Source organism: Gigantopelta aegis, chromosome 10 (assembly GCF_016097555.1).
Source record: "Gigantopelta aegis isolate Gae_Host chromosome 10, Gae_host_genome, whole genome shotgun sequence".
Classification (NCBI taxonomy): domain Eukaryota; kingdom Metazoa; phylum Mollusca; class Gastropoda; order Neomphalida; family Peltospiridae; genus Gigantopelta; species Gigantopelta aegis.
The window spans coordinates 48503069-48525466 of NC_054708.1; the positions used below are offsets into that span (position 1 = coordinate 48503069).

The 22398-nt window shown below is 40.6% G+C and overlaps 1 protein-coding gene across 2 annotated transcripts in view; it reads right to left on the reverse strand.

The window, feature by feature from the left end:
- The window catches only part of LOC121384582 (Y+L amino acid transporter 2-like), a 60642-nt gene that overhangs the window by 19601 nt on the left and 18643 nt on the right, over positions 1-22398 (reverse strand). Inside the window, exon 1 of one of the 2 annotated variants that reach the window (XM_041515040.1) lies at positions 19030-20399. The exons of the other annotated variant lie outside the window; for it this stretch is intronic. Within the exon in view, the coding sequence (XP_041370974.1) occupies positions 19030-19522 (493 nt within the window). The 5' untranslated portion in view covers positions 19523-20399. Of the gene's footprint in view, positions 1-19029; positions 20400-22398 lie in introns of those variants that run through there. 2 annotated transcript variants of the gene reach the window in all.

Here is a 22398-nt window from a genome sequence, read left to right on the forward strand (position 1 = left end):
TTACAATTTATTAAATAATATACAGGGACACATTATTTCACATGAACCATTGTTTTATTTGCATGTCGGTTATGCAAAATTCAGTTTAAAGTCACGGCCCCTAGTTTCAACCTGTGAAAATGGACACTAAAGTTTGTTAATCTACAAAGGTGTAAACAGGGATAACATTACAATAGACTGAAACACAAGTCTGTGAAGTTGAAAAGGGGAAATACAATGTACCCTTAAAAAAAAAAAAACTAAAAAAGCATGTCTCCATAATTGTTACTTCTTAAAGCCTAACAAAGGTATGTACATTTTTAAAAATATGAAAAATGCACAGGGATCACCAGAAACAATTCGCAGTTTTAAAAAACAGGATTTGTCACTTTAAGCAAGTTGCTAACTGGCATGAATTGTTACATTCCAAAACTAAAAGTTGAAAACTGCAGGATCACCGGAACTTTATTCCAGAAATTCATGTACGTCTCTCCAAAAATATTTTACATTGATTTTTGGATACAGCATAGTGGTCCAATTTAAAAGTACTCCTCAGGGGTTTCCCCAGGACCGTTAGGCGTAGCGGCCCGACACTCACTGCTTAATCAGTTTTGTATACAATACGCTTGGGATATCAGTGTTGTACAGTAAAATGTGTTAGGCTTATATGACCAACTGGGTACCCAAGTAAAGTTCTCATAACCAAACAATCAGTTACCTACATGAAAATCATGTCAAGACTTCTGGTTACCTAAGATTTTGAAATATTTGTCCTAATATACTAGTAGTATAATTCAGAGCCAGTTTAAGGATCCGCCGGGGCCTGTAGCACAAATAACAGCGGGACCCCTTCCCAGGATATAAAGGATACTCCCCGAGTGGATAATTTATCAGCACGAGTTGACAAAAAGTATAAAATCTGAGGTTAGCCGAGGATTTTTATACTTTTATCAATGAGTGCTAATAAATTGTGATATCACAAGACACGAGGGGGGTATTCTTTTTATCATCCATTATTATTCTTTTCATTTGCAACAATTGTAAGCAATGTCAGTAATGTGGGTTGAATGTCACTATATTTGGCAGCGGTAGACTTGCTAATTAGCAGAATGACGTCACTAACAATAGGTTTAGCGCTGAAACATACAGTGACATAATAAAAAGAAGCAATATCTCCTAGGAGAATATCGCAGGAGATGACACAAATTATAGTGCCAGCAATATCTCCTACAAAAGCCTTTAATGGATGATAAATATATTTTGCAACCCCCTCGGGGAGAGGGAAAAATTACCTGGGTAAAATCAAACAATGTAGGTTTTACTCTGGTGATTGTTATCTTCAAAGATATCTTTGTGATTGTTACTTCCCCCGAACAGACAACTGGACTTGTTTAATAGGGTTCTTTATTCCGGAGAATAGGTCAAATAGTCAAAACAAACCCTTTAGCTGTGGGCTTTAGGGCGGTAAAATCATCAAAACCATCATTTCATTTCAACTTATTTTCATGCTTATATCCAATTAAGGTTCAAGCATGCAGTCCTGGGCACACACACCTCAGCTATCTGGGCTGTCTGTCCAGGACAGTGGGTTAATTGTTAGTTATTAGTAGTTAGTGAGAGAGAAGAGGGTGTAGTGGTCTTACACCTACTCGCCGAGTCGTTAAAACTCGCTGTGGGTGGGAGCTAGTACTGGGCTGCGAACCCAGTACCTACCAGCCTTATGTCCAATGGCTTAAAGATGACACCACTGAGGCTGGTGTCTTGTGAATCCAGGCCACCTTTGTTATAAAAGAGGTCAACTTTAACAATGGGTTGCTTTGACAACTGGGATCTATCGGTTAGTGTGTTTATTACCAGAAATAATGTACATACAGAACCTGCCTCAGTGGTGTCATTGTTAAGTCATCGGACATAAGACTGGTAGGTACAGGGTTCATAGCCCGGTACCGGCTCCCACCCAGAGCGAGTTTTAACGACTCAATGGGTAGATGTAAGACTACTACACCCTCTTGTCTCTCACTATAACCACCGGCCTCGGTGGCGTCGTGGTTAGGTCATCGGTCTACAGGCTGGTAGGTACTGGGTTCGGATCCCAGTCGAGGCATGGGATTTTTAATCCAGATACCGACGCCAAACCCCGAGTGAGTGCTCCGCAAGGCTCAATGGGTAGGTGTAAACCACTTGCACCGACCAGTGATCCATAACTGGTTCAACAAAGGCCATGGTTTGTGCTATCCTGCCTGTGGGAAACGCAAATAAAAGATCCCTTGCTGCTAATCGGAAGAGTAGTCCATGTAGTGGCGACAGCGGGTTTCCTCTCAAAATCTGCATTCCCAGTCTGGAGCTCCACGCGGTAAGACGTGTTTGTTTCACTTGTGCACACTGCACGTGCGTTCGTGTGCTCAACTTGGGGGTCCTTCATTTCGTTGTTTTTGTCAGCGAAATGAAGTTTTCTACTGGGATGTATGCGGCCATTGGAACCGATTGAACGCTAGAACGCTTCTCGTTTCGACAGCCTGCACCACCAGGTTGGATTCTTTTTTAGCAAGATTCCTTGCCTCCGTGTCATTTCTCCGTCTGACTGTCGACTTGGTTTTTTGTGTGACTTGTATGATGGCCATTCTGCAGAACGCCACAGTTGTTCGCGTTTAATCTCTACATGTCCGAGCCTGTCCTAGCAGCACTGGAAGATTGACCGCCTCACTCTAAGAAGAAATAGGAGCGGGGTCAGCCCCTACTACTCTTTTTCTAGACTTTACCTTGCTTTATAGTGATACCATCTCGTATCCTCCGGAGTCGGGCCCGTCCGCACCACTATACCAACCCATGACGACTGGACTATACCCTAGTCTGATACTCTCTCTCGTTCAGACGGATCCGGCTTCTCAAGATCTGTATTTCAGCACAGCACTACACCTTCAACGTCTATCGACTGTCAATCTAGGGGTTTTCTTGACGGGATGCAACCCATCTCATCCCTTTAAGCTGTGCACCCAAACAGCCTTAACGAGGCCACTCACATGGACATATCGATCGGACTTTAAACTTTAGATCTGCGTTCAAAATTTTATGTAGAAATTACTTCTTTTTAAAAAATATTATTAAATAGTCCGATCCTCTCTTCTTTCTCTTATTTAATTTTGGACTGTCCTTCTAAAATGCTCCAAATTATATAAATATTCGGCCGAGCAGTCAATTCTTTTTTATTTTTGGCTTGTAACCTTTTTATTTTTTTATTTAAACTATTAACTTCTTTACTAATTGTTATTTTCAAAATTCTGCCCATTTTCACACCCCCCCCCCCCCCCCTCCATCCCGAGACAGGCCACCGATCTTATCAGAGGTCAGACTCGGGATGGGCGTGTTCGAAACCCTAGTGGTATATGGGCACGTTAAACTAGTTATCATCATCATCTCAAAATCTGTGTGGTCCTTAACCATATGTCTGACGCCATATAACCGTATATAAAATGTGTTGAGTGCGTCGTTAAATAAACATTTCTTTCTTTCTTTTCTTTCTCACTACAACCACTAACCAACTAACAACTGGACAGACAGCCCAGATAGCTGAGGTGTGTGCCCAGGACAGCATGCTTGAACCTTAATTGGATATAAGCATGAAAATAAGTTGAAATGAATGTACATACAAAACCGGCTTCAGTGGTGTAATGGTTAAGCCATCGGACATAAGGCTGGTAGGTACTGGGTTCATATCCCGGTACCATCTCCCACCAAGAGCGAGTTTTAATGACTCAATGGGCACTTGTAAGACCACTACACCCTCTTCTCTCTCACAAACCACTAACCACGGCCCTACTGTCCTGACCAAGGATCATAATTTCACATACAATGGATGGTAAATCCTACTTAAATTATGACATACTTTTATTGCACTACTCCTTGCAAATTATTACACTGCATAATTGTCAATTTTGAACAACAAAAGATTATATTTTTAGTGAAGATCTCTTTACTTCATTTAATGATTTAGAGCAGTGTTGGCCTCAAAGACAGCTGAAATAAACCGTGAAATTTAAGCCATTGTTCGGTACAGGTTGGATATATTAAATTACAATTTTAATATATGCAGTCTTTCACGCAGTACTTCCTAGAAGCATGGGTGTAATAATACACCACAGTAGCCGGTGCAGGTCCAGACGCTTCAGAAAGGCTTTTATTATTTATTATTATTATTATTATTTTTTTTTAATCCCACTGCCCCCTTTTTTTTCTCTCCTTTGAATTCCATCTCATTTCTTCCCGATCTGGCAGCTCCTCCTATCTTTCAACTTCTTTCACTGTCCACCTCCATATCCCAGTCCTTGTTCCTCAAACCGCGGCAGGTGCTTGTCTCTTGTGGCTACCTGTGCCACACACCTGCCATTCCCCATGAGCTTTTAGCTGTGGGCTTAGTCTGACCACTTCGGAGAGTGTTCAGTAGTTACTTCTGGCATTGTTAAGAGGCACTTGTAACCACCTACTATGCACCCCTACTACCGGTGGTCATTAGTTAGTGCCGTGGTACACACCAGCTTTATTACCGGCAGAGGACGTGGATGCCAGGTGGGTGCAGGGAAATACACAGAGACTGCACCCATGGAGGAAGTTGAGACAGGTAGGCGATGGTGTGGACAGCTCAGAAGACAGAGCTGGAGGAAACTGACAGAAAGGGTCCAAACAGATTGAAATCGTGGGAGAAATTGGAAAGTTTTTTTATATTAAGATAATGAGAATGATAGGAGATAGATGAGAAAGATGAATGAATGTGTGAGCCAGCTTTGACGGGATTAAAAATAAAATTGATGTTGGCAAATAAAAGGGGTGGGGCACACTCCCCTTGGCACATCCCCTAGGATCCATTCCCGAGTTGGACTGGAGATACTGAAGCGCATAATGCATTCATATAATGTGCATGTACTGTAATGCATATATACAGTAAGGTGCATACACACAAGGGGGGGAAATAAAAATATACTTTGCTATTACCTGTACTCTACAAAACCAGGGGGCGGGGCATAAAAAAGTTTGTTTTATTTAACGACACCACTAGAGCACATTGATTTCTTATCTTATCATCGGCTATTGGATGTCAAATATATGGTCATTCTGACACCGTTTTTTAGAGGAAACCCCCTGTCGCCACATAGGCTACTCTTTTATGACAGGCAGCAAGGGATCTTTTATTTGCACTTCCCATAGACAGGATAGCACAAACCATGGACTTTGTTGAACCAGTTATGGATCACTGGTCAGTGCAAGTGGTTTACACCTACCCATTGAGCCTTGCGGAGCACTCACTCAGGGTTTGGAGTCGATATCTGGATTAAAAATCCCATGCCCCGACTGGGATCCGAACCCAGTACCTACCAGCCTGTAGACCAATGGCCTAACCATGACGCCACCGAGGCTGGTTTATTATTTGTTTACAGTGTACATGTACTTAATGTGTCCCATTATTTAAAGTTGTTACTCTAGGTTACTCTGACCTTGTTTCAAATCTAATGAAATAGGAAATACTGTCTCCGTCTTCATATCCTGCCACACTGCAGGTGTGGATTCAGGGGGAGGGTGCTAGGGGTGTGCTCCTCCAACTTTCAGTGTGCCTTGACTGTAGACTGATGGCCTAACCATGACGCCACCTAGGCTGGTTGGGGTGGGACGCAGCCCAGTGGTAAACTGTTTGCTTGATTATGCGGTGGGGTGGGACGCAGCCCAGTGGTAAAGTGCTTGCTTATTATGTGGTTGGTCTAGGATCGAACCCAATCAGTGGGCCCATTGAGCAATTTCTTGTTCCAGCCAGCGCACCACAACTGGTATATCAAAGACCGTGATATGTGCTATCCTGTCTGTTGGATGGTGCATATAAAAGATCTCTTGCTACTAATAGAACAAATGTAGCTGGTTTCCTCTCTAAGACTGTATGTCAAACTTACCAAATGTTTGACATCCAATAGCCGATGATTAATAAATCAATGTGCTAGAGTGGTGTTGTTAAATAAAACAAACTTGTACAAAACCACATTTTAAAATGTGTAAAATTTATTAAAATATATATGTATGTATGTGTGTGTATTAGGTTTTGTTAATGCTGTCAATTGCATAGCCAGCATGAGGCAGATGAGGCACTTGCGTCGTCTGGAATTTCACCAGATTTATTTTATTTTTCCCATTACATTGATATTTATTTTACAGGTCTGGGTTTGCCTCCGCTTTTTTTTTCCTTTCTGGCTACGCCCCAGGCTGTAGTGTCAGTAAATATGAATTCATTCATTCTCGGTTTAATCTGTACTGGATTAGCTTTTTATACTGTGTCTACGTTTATCCAGGTGTCACATGTCACAGGTGAATACCCGGTACATGTCTTATTCATGTGTATTCATCATACATCTTGTAGCTTAATCAATACATGTACATTTATTTACAGGTTCCAACAGGTTTCATGTCGGATTGGCCAAAAGAATGTAAAATTATAGTAGTACATTAATATACCTATCCCCCTGCGCGTGCTGTAACCTCACCGTGGGGCAGGGGTGTAACATTCTCTTTGAGAATGGCCAATACAGCACAAATTGAAGTTTAGAGTAAAATTCGGTGTCCGTAAAATTCTGTGATATTTGTATTTTTGGCACAGTTCTTTACACTGTTTTTGTTTAAACCTTGAATTTTTATATTGATGTTGATCATCACTTTATTTGCATTACCATAGTTTGACACCCAATAGCCGATGTATTTTTTGTGCTGGGGTGTCGTTAAACATTCATTCATTCATTCATTAATATACCTATCCCCCATGAACCCCCAAAAAGTCAAGAAGAATAGTTAAGTCTTTTACATCAGAAACAAAAATTAGAATGACGCCAACAGAAAGTATTATATACAGTGAAACCCCGTTAAACTGGACACCATTGGGACCAAGACAAATGTTTGGTTTCAAGAGGGATCCGGTTTAGTAAGGAGATCTCTTGCTGCATCAGTAAAACCCTGTTAAACTGGACACCATTGGGACCAAGACAAATGTTTGGTTTCAAGAGGGATCCGGTTTAGTAAGGAGATCCCTTGCTGCATCAGTAAACAGGTACCGGGCTTCCTCTGATGACTATATGTTGAAATTACCAAATGTTTGACATCCAATAGCCAATGATTAATGAATCAATGTGCTCTAGTGGTGTCGTTAAACAAAACAAACCGGTTTAGTAAGGTTAAGTTCTGTACTGGTTTTTAAAAAAGGTACTCTGTAAAACTGTTTCCAGATACCGACTCCAAACCCTGAGTGAGTGCTCCGCAAGGCTCAATGGGTAGGTGTAAACCACTTGCACCGACCAGTGATCCATAACTGGTTCAACAAAGGCCATGGTTTGTGCTATCCTGCCTGTGGGAAGCACAAATAAAAGATCCCTTGCTGCTAATTGGAAAGAGTAGCCCATGAAGTGGCGACAGTGGGTTTCCTCTTTAAAATCTGTGTGGTCCTTAACCATATGTCTCACGCCATATAACCGTAAATAAAATGTGTTGAGTGCGTTGTTAAATAAAAAAATTCTTTCTTTCTTTCTTTTTCTGTAAAACTGTTAAACATTCGGTTTTGAGTGAATTCTGGTTTACCGAAGGTCCAGTCTTGAAAGGTTTTACTGTACATGTATATAAATTCTCCCCTCTCCCCCCCTCCCCCATATAATACCTCTATTGAATGTCTCAAAAACAAGAGTACTATAATCGTTACTGACCCCAAGGCCAGAAATAAGGGTCATCTTAAGGTGAAGAAACACTCAACAGTACATGAGCCAGCTGTTGGGTCACAGATTAAAGATTAAACTCACATCAAATTACTAATGCTCCGACATGATCGGAACTTAACATTCAGGCTGTATTTATGTACACTGTTCTTAAATACAGCCGAGGGGGGGGGGGGGGGGGGGGGGGGGGGGGGGGGGGGGGGGGGGGGGGGTCACGTAAGCTGGTTTGTGTGACGTACTTGTACTTAAGTACATTACCATGATATTAATACGACGTGACCATGTGGAATAGTCAGTCCTGTAAACATCACAGGTGCAGGTCCAGAGGGTTTTTTTGGGGGTGAAGACACCCCCCCCCCCCCCCCCCCCGAAATCTAAAAAAAAAAAATCTCTCTTTTTTAATGTATTTTTTGCTCGCCAGTCTAGAACCCTCCACTGCTCCCACCCACTTTTACAAAATAAATGACAATTTCTGCAATTTTTTAAGTTTAATAGACAATTTGGCGAATTGTTTTGCTCACCGAGCTTGTCCTGATTACTAATATTGAGGCATTTGAAAATTTTAAAATGGCATATAAGTTATAACCTGAAAAGAGGTGATATGAAAAAAAATTACTATATTTATTTTGGATTGCATAACAAATATCAAATAAAATAAAAGATGCATTGCTACGACCAATTTTTCAGTAAATTTTACATGCATGTTATAAGGGTTACGCTAAATAAAATATCAGAACTGATATAGCAAACAAAACGACCATACCTCCAATTTGTGGTGGTTTCTGAAATCATAATAACATATTTACTAAATATATTACATGGAATCGCAACACCGGCATAATGGCTGTTTTCTGTTAAAATTATTTATCAACTTTTGTTTTGAAATGGAAGCATTATATACCATCAATAATATACATTACCCATAACAGTTATTTCATTTATTAGTGGAAAAAAGAAAGTATTTTTATTGGAAAATCTTTTGGGTTCATTTGTGGTGAACACTGTAATGCCAGGCTGAATTTGTCAACAAATTTGTCGTCTTTATGCAACACATCTGTCTCTGCTCTCTGGTTAACTTGTCCGATTTGGTGGATTCCCCGATTTCATAAGATTTGTTACGATATTAGACAGGAATCTAGTCCAAATAATTCTCTGTTACATTATGTATAAGCACATTATTTCTTAATTATTTATGCAGAGATGCTGTGTTGGATCAATTAATGTGTGCAGTTATTGATCACAAGTACAGGTAAAAATAGCCAAATATTCCATGTCTAGCTACGATATACCGGGGTAGCACAGCAGTGGCAGGATCTGGTTCAGTCGGTCGAATCCTCGACTGAGGTATTTGGGTTGTATAGGTGTGGACCCATTATTTCTGTTCCAGGTCAGATCACTGGCTATCCAGAGACCGTACCCGGGATGGACATGCCTGAAACATTAGTGGTATAGGGGCATGTAAAAATACTTGAAGTCTAAGTGGACCCATTCTCCGATTGATTTCTCCCCCCCCCCCCCCCCCATCCCAGCCAGTACCACAGGTCATGTTATGTGCTGTTCAATCTGTCGGAAAGTGCAGATAAAAGATCCCTTGCTGCTAATAAAAAAAATGGTGCAGGTTTCCTCTGATACTATACTTGTCAGAATTATCAAATGTTTGGCATCCAATGATTCCTTAATCAATGTGTTCTAGTGGTGTTGTTATACAAATCAAACTTCTTCTTCTAACAGCCGATGATTAAAAATCAATGTGCTCTAGTGGTGTTGTTAAACAAAACAAACTTCTTCTTCTAACAGCCGATGATTAAAAATCAATCTGCTCTAGTGGTGTTGTTAAACAAAACAAACTTCTTCTTCTAACAGCCGATGATTAAAAATCAATGTGCTATAAACTTTAAATGAACTATCTCGGGTTGGTAGCCACTGAAGGTGACCGTGGATGACTCTTATTCACGTTTGAATACATCTGGGTAATCAATAAACCGAGACAATCTGGCTTGAGAAAGCTGCAAATAGTTTTTAAGGATTGTCTGGGGATGGGCAGCTTTCATTACCATCATAGACATAGAGCCAGGCCCACTTGTACGTGTAAATGGATTTTTACACAACACATTTGTTTGGAAAATGTCACGTTTCCTCTGAAAGTTATAAAGAGTCCTACATAATGCTTGTGAGTACTGGACTCCTGGTCTCACCTAACAACTGAACATCAGGGGTCGAAATTTATGAAGCCTGTTTTTCTTAGATGCAGGTGTTTAAGCATTGTAAATGTAAAAGTAGTTACACGAGTAAATTTGGCTCCAAGTGTTGTCATTTATATGCAATTTCAAATTTTTCTTTTTTTCCCTTTATTTTTTGTTAACCAGGGAAGGGCCGTCTCCAAACCCAAAACACACTGTGCCATGTGCCCTGCATTTTCCCCTACTTTCACCATGTTTCCTTCCATCATTGTAACCAAAGGACGAAGAAATCAGTTGAGAGCAATCAAAATGCAGTGTGTGTTTGTGGCAAATCATTAAATGTTTTTCTCTTCTTTTTTTTGTTAATCATAGAATACCAGTCTCCAAAGCCAATATAAAAACTATGTCACCCACCCTACATTTCCCCCTACTTTTCCCATATTTCCTCCCACCTTTGTCACCAAAGAACGTAGAAATTAGTTGAGAGTAATCAAAATGCAGTGTATGTTTATGGCACTTATGTCTTCAAATTTTTCTCTTTTTTATAATCAATGAATCTCCAAACCCAATATACAAACTATATGTTACCCACCCTACATTTTCGCCTACTTTCGCCATATTTCCTCCCACCTATGTCATCAATGGATGTAGAAATTAGTTGAGAATAATCTAATTAAGGACAATGAAAGACTGGCGACAGAAAGGAGCTGTGTTATTGATTGACCAGCCTGATCCTGACTCCAACAATGGTAGAGTTAAAGAGGACTGTCCAATTCCATCCGTTTACAGACTGATGATCAGACGCCAACCAGAATAGAACATCAATCACAGCCCACACAGAAATAAAATCTCTATGTCCAGCTTACACCAGAGCACCTGTACTCATTGTTTTCAACATGCATGTCAACAGTCATCATATATCACTACCAGTTACTCCTGGTGGTTAGGTACAATAATTACATACATGTGACTTACACAAATACACACATGTACAAATAACTATAACTAAGTCTAAAATAATAGGGAGAGTGGCAAAAAAACACACAACATATTCAGGGCACAATAATATATGTTAAAGTTGTTTTGTTTAACAACATCACTAGAGCTCAGTAATTTATTAATCATCAGCTATTGTATGTTAAACACTTGGAAGTTTTACATAAAGTCTTAGAGAGTAGAAACCTGCTACATTTTTCCCATCAGCAGCACGGGATCTTTTACATGCACCCTCCCACAGACATGGTAACACATACCATTACCTTTGATATACCAGTTGTGGTGCACTAGCAGAATGAGAAAATAATATAGGTTTTCTCCAGCTAGACAAAAACGGCATGGAAAGGAAAGGAAGGAATGTTTTATTTAACGATGCACTTTAACATATTTTAAGCCAGTGCACCACGACTGGTATATCAAAGGCCGTGGTATGTACTACCTTGTCTGTGGAATAGTGCATATAAAAGATCCCTTGGGGCTAATCGAAAAAGAGTAGCCCATGAAGTGACAAAAGCGGGTTTCCTCTCTCAATATCTGTGTGGTCCTTAACCAAATGTCCGACGCCATATAACTGAACAAAATATGTTGAGCCCAATGTGCCCACCGACGGGGAATGATCCCAGACCTACCGCGCATCGAGTGAGCACTTTACCACTGGGCTATGTCCCTCCCCCTTACCCCAATGGAGTTATGTTGTATGTCATTATATATACAAAATATTACCAATATGTCTCTGTAAGGTTGTGTGCCCATAATCACATGGCTTACCCCAATGGAGTTATGTTGTATGTCATTATATATACAAAATATTACCAATATGTCTCTGTAAGGTTGTGTGCCCATAATCACATGGCAACATGAGCAGTGATCATCTTTAATGTCCCATGTGTGACTACTGGGTCTATTAAAATGCTTTATTTACATACGATATTTACATATAATTATACATAGACGCCAACACTATAATCTACTGGGTAGTCACTGTCTTAGGGGACAATATTTCAAAATGTTAGGTAACTGAGAGTATTTTTTTAAGAATCCAAAATCTGTCTAGAAATTAGTTTTTTGAAAATATTATCAGTTGATAATTTTAAAATGTAAGGGTTCACCATTAGATGTAGATTCAAGTGGAGGGTGCTATGGGAACATATTCTTCCCCTAAAATATTAAGTATCCTCAAAAATCAATTCTTTGGCAGACAAATTCAGTTCATTTATTAGTTTTTAGTGGGAAACATTAGTGTAAACTCTATTAACGTGCCTCTATTCAATTAAAGGTAGGGTCAATTCAAACAAGAGCCTTATGTGTTGGAAAGATGCATACCTGTACCACCAACACATACTGACACTTTAGCAAATAAAAAACGCGTAATTTTAGAGTTAATAAAAAACCATGATTATTCCTGCTAACTGGGGGCAGCCATTTTGTTTCGTTTTTGTGACGTCCGGTGGGATAGCTTGGGGCGAAGTGACGTCAGCTCCTGACCATCTCCTTATGTACAGTGTAAACAAAAGCAGTAATTTTCGACAAGGCGCTTCTCTTTGATCAACCTGACTTGTAAAACCGCATAAATGAAGTAATAATATAATAAACTATTTAACTAAATATATTTTAAGTTGCATTAATGGAACAAAATGGGGTTATAGTATTTTTCTCTGTTAAATAATCCAAAGGAAAAATGTACACTATTAGGCCTATTGATATGCTACGTTGGAGCAAAAACGACAACCCACGGTACCCATGTGATAATTTTCTTTTCTTTGGGACTACGTAATTGGTCAGTTCTGTGGTTTTAGATGGAAAAGTCTACTTAATCAATAGTTTTACAGAACTATTTACAGTAATAAACCATGTTCATTACCATTTTAGGGGCGACAGGTAATATTCCACAATACCGGTATGTATTTTTGTGTCTAGACAGCATCAATTAATTGGCTCGTCTGGTTACCAATCAAATACACACCTGCCAATCAGGAATCACAGGTAGAAGTAAATAACAGCATAGACCAATTAACTAAGAAAACACTCCGTGTATCATTTCAGTACGTAGGTTAATGCATGGACAAAACATTGTTAATTATTTCGACTTGTTGTGTAGCCACTTTGACAATGGTATTTTATTTTGTATTGAAAAATAATATATATAGTGCTGAATATACTTATTGCTGGCTTACTGGGATGTGTATTATTACAGAACATTGCAATGTATGACTATTTATCATCCCGCAAAAACCAGGTAGATTGTGTTTCTCTAGTTCTAAGGCTCATTCCTGATGTTACGCGTTAAGTATTACGTAACCACCAGCTCGCCAGAGGGCGTACTCACTGAGATGGTACAAAATGGCTGCGCCCGTTATATATAATAGCCGTCACATTTAACCATTTTATTAATTAACTATACGATTATACTTACTGATATTAAGCAATAATGTGCATTATATATCGTTGAATATGCATACCAGGCCAAATGCCTTAATTGTCCTCTCCTTTAAGGTTCAGGCACGTCTCTCCCACACCCAATCTCTGGCATGGCCAGTGGTCGAGTGTGGGACAGATACATTACTTGTTAATGGGCCAATTTTGAATTATTTATAAAAAGGGAAGAGGCAAAAATGTGTATGTGTCGTTCAAATATCACATAATACTTATATAAAAAATTATTTTAATTAATTTAGTGTGACGCTTATTTTTGACTGGGCATTTTCAAAAAAGAAAATAAAACAAAAAAAGTACACAATTTATATGCCCTTGAAAAAAGATTAAAAGAGGGCAGCCCCCCAGGTGCCCCAAAAGACTAATATATATATTTGTTTAAATCCAGTACAGCCCAGATGCAATGCCCCCCCCCCCCCCCCCCCCCCCATAACCCTAGTTACTAATGGGCCTGGTTTAAACTTCAGAGGAAATGGAGGTTAAGAATCTGCACAGTGATTATCCCAAACAAATTTAAACCTACTTATATGGTTCATATAAATGAATGGTATATCAAGCTATAATAGTTTTAAACATAAAACACCATGACATTTTCTCAAACTCGTGGACTAAATGAGGTTTGTGACAACTCTTTTCAATCATTTTGTTAACTTTATGACAAATCATCAAAAATAGAATTCTATTTACCCGGTACAAATGGGGAGATTTTCCAAAAATACACAGATCGGTTTCTGATCTATAATTGTCTTATGGGAGAGGGTAAATATTAAAGCAATAAATTTGATGAAGTAATAAAGTTTGGTGTCTGTGATGAACAAGACTTCTCACACGAAATCCAACCTATAATGGCCAACCCAGACCTGTCTGTCCCCAGCCTTAATGAGGGTGGCATGTCTGTCCCCTCTGGGTCTACCACTGATCACATTTTCTAAATGCCTGAGCATATCGATTAGTTGCTGAAGCAGTAAAGAAATAGAAATGCACGAGTCATTGAGACTTCGACGCAAGCCAGATAAAGCTGCAGATCAATATGATCAAGTTAATTCAATTATTACCAAGACGATTTGCCACAGAGTGATTGGCACCGTCAAATAAAGAACACATCAAGAATCCCTTGCTGTTTATTAATCTTCACTCAACATACCCAGTCACTTTGATGTCAGACAGCAAAGAAAAGGAATGTTCCAACATCCAATCATAATTATTGTCTAATGAGTGGCTCTTAGAAAAGAAAAGTTAAAGTTTGTTTTGTTTAACGACACCACAAGAGCACATTGGTTTATTAATCATCGGCTACTAATGTCAATTTGGTAATTCTGACATATAGTCTTACATTTTCCCATTAGTGGCAAGGGATCTTTTATATGCACCATCCCAGACAGGAGAGCACATACCATGGCCTTTAATATATCAGTCGTGGTGTACTGGCTGGAGCAAGAAATAGCTCAATGGGTCCGCTGATGGGGATCCATCCCAATCCGACCGCATATCAAGTTAGCACTTTACCACTGGGCTACGTTTCGCCCCATTGGAAGCAAGGAAGGACCACACAGATAATGACAGAGGAAACCTGCTGCTGCCATGGCACGGGGTAATCTTTTCAATGACATGTAACAGCAACTTGGGATCTTTTATATGCATCATCCTACAAATAACAGGAGAAAAAAAGAAAGAAATGTTTTATTTAACGATACACCCAACACATTTTATTTACGGTTATATGGCGTCAGACATACGGTTACGGACCACACAGATTTTGAGAGGAAACCCGCTGTCGTCACTACATGGGCTACTCTTTCCGATTAGCAGCAAGGGATCTTTTATTTGCGCTTCCCACAGGCAGGATAGCACAAACCATGGCCTTTGTTGAACCAGTTATGGATCATTGGTCTGTGCAAGTGGTTTACACCTACCCATTGAGCCTTGCGGAGCGCTCACTCAGGGTTTGGCGTCGGTATCTGGATTAAAAATCCCATGCCTTGACTGGGATCCAAACCCAGTACCTACCAGCCTGTAGACCAATGGCTTAACCACTACGCCACCGAGGCCGGTCCCACAAACAGGAGAGTACATTCCACAGTCTTTGTTAAACCAACTGTGGGGCGCGGGCTGGAACAAACAATAGCCCGCTGGACAAAACATATGGCAGTACTGACACATATTAGTTCATTTGAGAAGATATTCATCAACCATTCCTGTTGGAAGTGTGTGTGGGGGGGGGGGGGGGGCAGGGGGAACTGGTCCATCCTGGCTCCAACTCTTTAGATGATGAAATACCTAGGTGAAAAGTGAATTAATATAATTACCCCCACCCACACACACACACACTGCACCAGTTGCTGGCATATTTTGATGGCCATGTCAATCCAAGGATATTATTTTCATTACATTTTGCCCATGGTAACAAAATACAGTTCTTTGTGTTGCATGCTCATTAGGCTGTATTTAGACATATTTTTGTTGAAATGAGAAAAACATGTACAAGGGAAATATGCACAACAATAAGGTGATTAAGATTATTTTAAACTGAAATACTTCTATACTATATCATTTATTTACAATGTATTCATTTCTTTCTTTTTTTGTTGACAACCAGTTTGGCAACGGCCGTTCCCCAAGTTAGTATGCCAATAGCACAAAGCACTGCGTGCACGAAGTCGATGAGTTCACGATTTCATCATGCTACGTCCAGTTGCATGTTTTGATCGCCCACACAACCGACTATGACTGTTTTCCAGACGAACAAAAGAACATGCGGGTGTCAGGGTGTTGCATCATTACTTGACGCATGCTTCGGCAGTATGCGTAGTTATGTACAGCCGTCAAGCACGTAGCGTCAACTAGGTCAATCTATACGGTAGTATACCGTACACGGATGTAGGACAAAAGCGTACAGAACTAAAGAAAAGCCCACCGCTATTCGAGTACAAAAGTACATTGGCGGGGGGAACGTGGGCATTTCTTCTTCTTCATGCGCACACACACACACACACACACACACACACACACACACACACACACACACACACACACACACACACACACACACACACACACACACACACACACACAGAGAGAGAGAGAGAGAGAGAGAGAGAGAGAGAGAGAGAGAGAGAGAGAGAGATTACGCTTTGAATACAAGTTTGTGAAACAATGACAAATACAATTAGTCGTATGTCCCTTCTATTCTAAATACATATCAATTATACAACCCCCCCCCCCCCCCCCCCATATCGTTCGTACGAGCCTGTATAATGTGATGTAATGTGTAGTCCTGTACAGTACCCTGACCGTGGAATACGTATTGGCCGGAGTGTAAATAAAGGTCCGTTCAGTTCAATTCAGTCACCGTGGGTTATGCCAATGACCAGTTACCAGCAGCGTACTTAATAACAAGAGTACCGGTGAGGTAAATATGATACACCCGTCAAATGTAGGTCGCGACGACCTAGTTATGACACGCGACACATCGCCATCCCAAGTTGTACATGCATGTAAGGTTTGATGATCCTGTATGAATTGATAAGGAATTAAGATATGGCCCGAACATTGGGGGGGGGGGGGGGGGGGGGGGGGGGGGTGTGTTATTATTATCATTGTGCAGTAATGTATGAAAAGTAGGTCGCGGTGACCTAGTTATGGTACGTGACAAACCGCCATTCCAAGTTGTACTTGCATGCTTGGATTGCTGATCCTTATATGGATTGATCAGCAAGATATGCTCCAGAAACGCAGTTTACGGACGGACGGACGGAAGAGCAACACGATAACCTAAATCCGACCCATCACACACACTTGGGGATGTGACCCACTCACTAAATACCCCCCCCCCCCCCCCCCCCCATCTCCAGATATCGTTCCTAACTTCTACAGAAATGTAATTTCCGTCGGTTGATCAAAGAAAATTAGATCACACATTTCCCCTTCAGTGAGACTAGCTCCTGTAGGTTGCGTTCCAGTGAGTAAACGTTGCACGTGTAGTGTAGGCAATAGCATCATGTGTCGTTCAGCCTCGACCGACGGGAAAGCTGGGTTTTCTATTTTTTAAGAATATGTTGAAGTAGTTTATATATATATTTATGCTTATATAACAGATAAAATCAACCTCCACTGAGGGGATTTGAACCACAAACTCTCTGTGTGAGAGTACAGTGCTCTACCAAATGAGCTAATGAGGAAACTCCCGCTAGCTACTGGCAGTAGGAGCACTTAATACCAACACTACTACATCTCCACCCTCAAGTGACGCTACGTCCCGGAGCTGTGGGCCACGGGCAGTTGAACTGTTACAGGTCCTAACTGGGTTACAATTTATTGTATTCTTGTGTTAAGAACACACCCAGTCCCTACGTCGGCTCCATTGTCACTTCCCCCGAACAGACAACTGGACTCTGTGAAGATTGTTTAATAGGGTTCTTTATTCCGGAGAATAGGTCAAAATTAATAGTCAAAACAAACCCTTTTGCTGTGGGCTTTAGGGCGGTAACATCATCAAAACCATCATTTCATTTCAACTTATTTTCGTGCTTATATCCAATTAAGGTTCAAGCAAGCTGTCCTGGGTATACACCTTAGCTATCTGGGCTGGCTGTCCAGAACAGTGGGTTGGTTTTTAGTTGGTTAGTGATTAGTGAGAGAGAAGAGGGTGTAGTGGCCTTATACCTACCCAATGAGCCCTTAAGAACCCGCTCTGGGTTGGAGCCGGTATCGGGCTACGAACCTTGTACCTACAAGCCTATAGTCCGATGGCTTAACCACTGCGCCATCGAGGCCGGTCAAAACCGTCTATATCCCTGTATAGTTTAAATACAGATCGAGAGTACGTAGCCTGTGCAGATTGTGTCAGGTGAAAGAATGTCTGGTGAGTGACAATGAACAGCCACCAACTGGGTCAAACACAGCTGGCCAGTCACTGTCCCTGGTCAGAGGTCAGATGTTTAGGCAGGTAAGTGCATGTCCCTACAGTTCCTAGCCAAAGGTTTAGGTGCATATGTGCTGTGCACAATAAAACCATTAAAACAAAACAAAACCCACATGGTTACATTTACATACAGTCAGCAAATCTAGTACTTACATCAATGAGTTGAATATTCAAGCACGTGCAGGTATTTCAGCAGGGGAGTTTAAATTGCGACCTATGTTTACGGGGGTGGGGTGGGGTGGGAGGGGGTAGAGTTCTAATCCTACTTCTCCCTCAGGGAAAATATATCGAATTTGTTTTTTGGTAAACACCATATGGTAAAGTCTAGGCCGGATTGGAATCCACAGCCTTTGGGATAGTTCACCGTTACTTGTTTGAATGCCGCGCATTCATCGTCAAACTAGCGTTTATTTTAGGCCAACCGTATTTCATGATCGGAATAGATTCACAGGGAATGAAGGAAAGTAGCAGTCTATCCTACCGGAGGTAGTTACACTACTACTGGAATAGCCTAAAACGACAAGTCCCTTGTTATTCATATACATGGTACTTGCGATTGCGACAGTAACGAATTCTGTTATTGGATCTTACTTTTCTTCAGTGTTATTTGATTCAATCCAATTATTTGGTACCTAATACTGTATATTGTGAAATGTATAAATGAACTTTTAAATATTACTGCCAACATTCTACCTTTTATTATTATTATTTATTTATTATTTTTTTAAATTATTGTTTATAATATTTATTTATTTATACATTTTTTTTGTACTGTGATAGAGATACTCACGCACACAGATGGCTGCCAGGAGGCGCACCGCGATGCCAGGCTGCTCACAGTCTGGGAATAAGGGTTCGATGACGTAATAAGCAAATGTTAAAGCCACGATGGCGTTGGTGCACGGTCTGACAATGACACACTCAATCCAGAGTCTGAGGAACGCCACGAACGACCCGAAAGCATACATTATGTAGGCATAGTCTGCTCCCGAGGTTGGGATCATGGTGCCGAGCTCCGAGTAACAGTAAGACCCCACCATCGAGAAGACTCCGCACATGAACCACACGATCAAAGACATGCCGACACTACCTGAGTTCTCTAGGACTCCCCGAGGGCTCACGAAAATACCCGATCCAATGATGCTGCCGACAATAACTGTTATTCCATTGAGGAGAGAAATTTTTGGTTTCAAATTCACGATGTTATCATTGCCGGTTTCTGCTTTGGTATCGCTTACGTCCATCTGTTCCATTTTGGGACGAGACGTTTTATCAGTATCCATGCTGCCTTTTTGTTATGATTTTTTTCGCCACTGTTTTCGCGTCGTTTTACAGGTGTTGTCGCAGTACAGGTTGATTAACCCGCCAAGATCGACATATGCTTCCTGGTATCGTCTATAAGATTATTCTTATTCGCAATAACGTGTTCTTCTGCATACAGGATGGTTTTCATTCATCAGTTTTTCACATTTAGATCCTTTTTTCCCCAAGACTTTTCTATCAAAACACTGTCATGTCATCTCATAGGGTTTTACGTGCACATTCAGAACAAGCTGTTAAAACACTGTGGACGGAATGCATATATATACCAACCTTGTTCCGACTGCCACGTGGTAATATTAATGAGGACAAATCCTTATCGCTGGGATACTGCCTGTTTTTCAGATCTGTAATATAAGATTACCGGCGATGAAAGTATTGTCGAATGACAAGGATAAGACAAACACCGTGCTCCTGCTGACGATAAAGAGAAAAGACTGTGAATCTCTTATGTCGATATGTCACTGGTCACTATGGGGAAACGGAAGGCAGTTCACGGCGCTATCGATAACACGACACAGAGTCAAACAGGGGCCGGGACGAGCGGGAAATATGAAGAAAAACCCCCAGTGCCCTTGTACTTTAGCGTGAACCCGCGTTCATTGTCGTGTAGCCGGCAAAGACCCTGTTTTTGTTTGACGACATCCCGAGTCATATTAGGCTATGGTTCTTCCTAACAGGGAACGTCGTTCTAATAATTAATTATTTATAAATTTATAAATTGCACACACAAAAATGGTGGGGTTTGTTGTATCCAAAACACTTTTACTTTTCTTCTTATTTACAAAAACAAACCATGTTCATGGAGGCTGAAGATAACTATACGTCATGGCCGTAGCTAGGAGGTTTTTTTTTTTTTTGGGGGGGGGGGGGGGGGGGGGGGGGGGCAACTGAGTAGTTGATAGTCTAAAACTCCTTAAACAGTTAAGAAGAGAATTTTCTTTAAGTTTCTATAATGCTTTCCGGATTTTTTCCCCCTAGCTACGGCCCTGTACGTACGGAATGAATGAATGAATGAATGAATGTTTAACGACACCCCAGCACGAAAAATACATCGGCAATTGGGTGTCAAACTATGGTAATGCAAATAAATAAAGTGATGATCAACATCAATATAAAAATTCAAGACTTAAACAAAAACAGTGTAAAGAACTGTGCAAAAACACAAATATCACAGAATTTTACGGATACAGAATTCTACTCAAAACTTCAATTTTGTGCTGTATTGGCCATTCTCAAAGAGAATGTTACACCCCTGCACCACGGTGAGATTACAGCACACGCAGGGGTTGTACATACGGTCCCGAGAACTGGTGGTCTCGCATTCCTAAATATCTCCACCAAGGGGTGGGACGTTGCCTAGTGGTAAAGCGTTCGCTTGATGCGCGGATCGGTCTAGGATCGATCCCCGTCGGTGGGCCCATTGGGCTATTTCACGTTCCAGCCAGTGCATCACGACTGGTATATCAAAGGCCGTGGAATGTGCTATCCCCTCTGTGGGATGGTGTATATAAAAGATCCCTTGCTACTAATGGAAAAAGGTAGCCGCTTTCCTCTCTAAGATTATATGTCGAAATTACCACATGTTTGACATCCGATAGCCGATGATTAATAAATCAATGTGTATCGTTAAACAAAACAAACGTCATGTGCTAATTATAAGAGGACTGCCACTCTCCCAGGACTGGCTTGACAAATTGAAGCGTATTTGCAACAGCACCGTTCCAGTCATCTTGATATATAAATTAACTGACATGAGGCAAATACAAAGCAAAGCAGACTAACCATTTTAATATTCCTATTCATAACCTCTGTCTTTATCAGTAATAGATAAAGACACACTTTCGTATCCCCATCCCAATTAATGATGTTCCAACTTCAATGTCTTCATATTATGAAAAGCTTGCAGACACGAAAATGAGTCTGTAAAATATTCTTCAATGGCTTTAATGAAAGCGTGCTTGAATCTTGGATACGACTCCGAAAACCGTTATATACGACTAATAGGAACGAAGGAATGTTTTACTTAACGACGCACTCAACACATTTTAATTCCGCTTATATGGCGTCGGACACATGGTCAATAACGACAACAGAGGTAATGAGATAAGAAACCCGCAGCCGTAATGCAATGGGCTACTCTTTTCGATTAGCAGCAAGGGATCTCTTATATGCAGTATTCCATAGACAGGATAGTACATACCATGGCCTTTGTTACACCATCTTTGACTAGATGTATTTTTGCCGTTGTGACACCGCCCCCAAAAGATTCCGGGAGTTTAACTGAAGAAAAATGTATTCCCTGTTCGCGTATCGTGTCACCGAAATGATGATTTATATTGGGAGGTCTCGAATCGATCGTGTCGACCACCAAGGAAAGACGATTACGTTAATGCACAGAGGATTACGTCTCCAAAAATTCATCAAAACGATTAGTTCAAGTAGAATCCTCCACTGTGTGCAGCAGTTAAACAAAATAATAAAATTAATAATCACGCACAACTGAATTATTCGCATAAACCCCAGAGTATGGATTGAGAACCTTTTTTTTTTTTTTTTTTTTTTTAATGCATTTATAACGTAAGCCCACACCGAGATGAAGTAGTAGATGACGTGTAGAAAATATACAACTTATTTACGGGAAATTTAAATGAAAATGTCAAGCTTTATTGCTGTAAGCCTACTAATGTACTCTAATAATAAGTATCATAGCGCCGAGTTAAATTTTTTTAATGAATTTGCCCTTATGGGAAAGAGGGTGGGGTTGGGTTATATAATTTATCGTTTAAAGAAAATAAAAAGCCAAGCTATGTAATTCAGGGCTAACCCTGTCCATTGC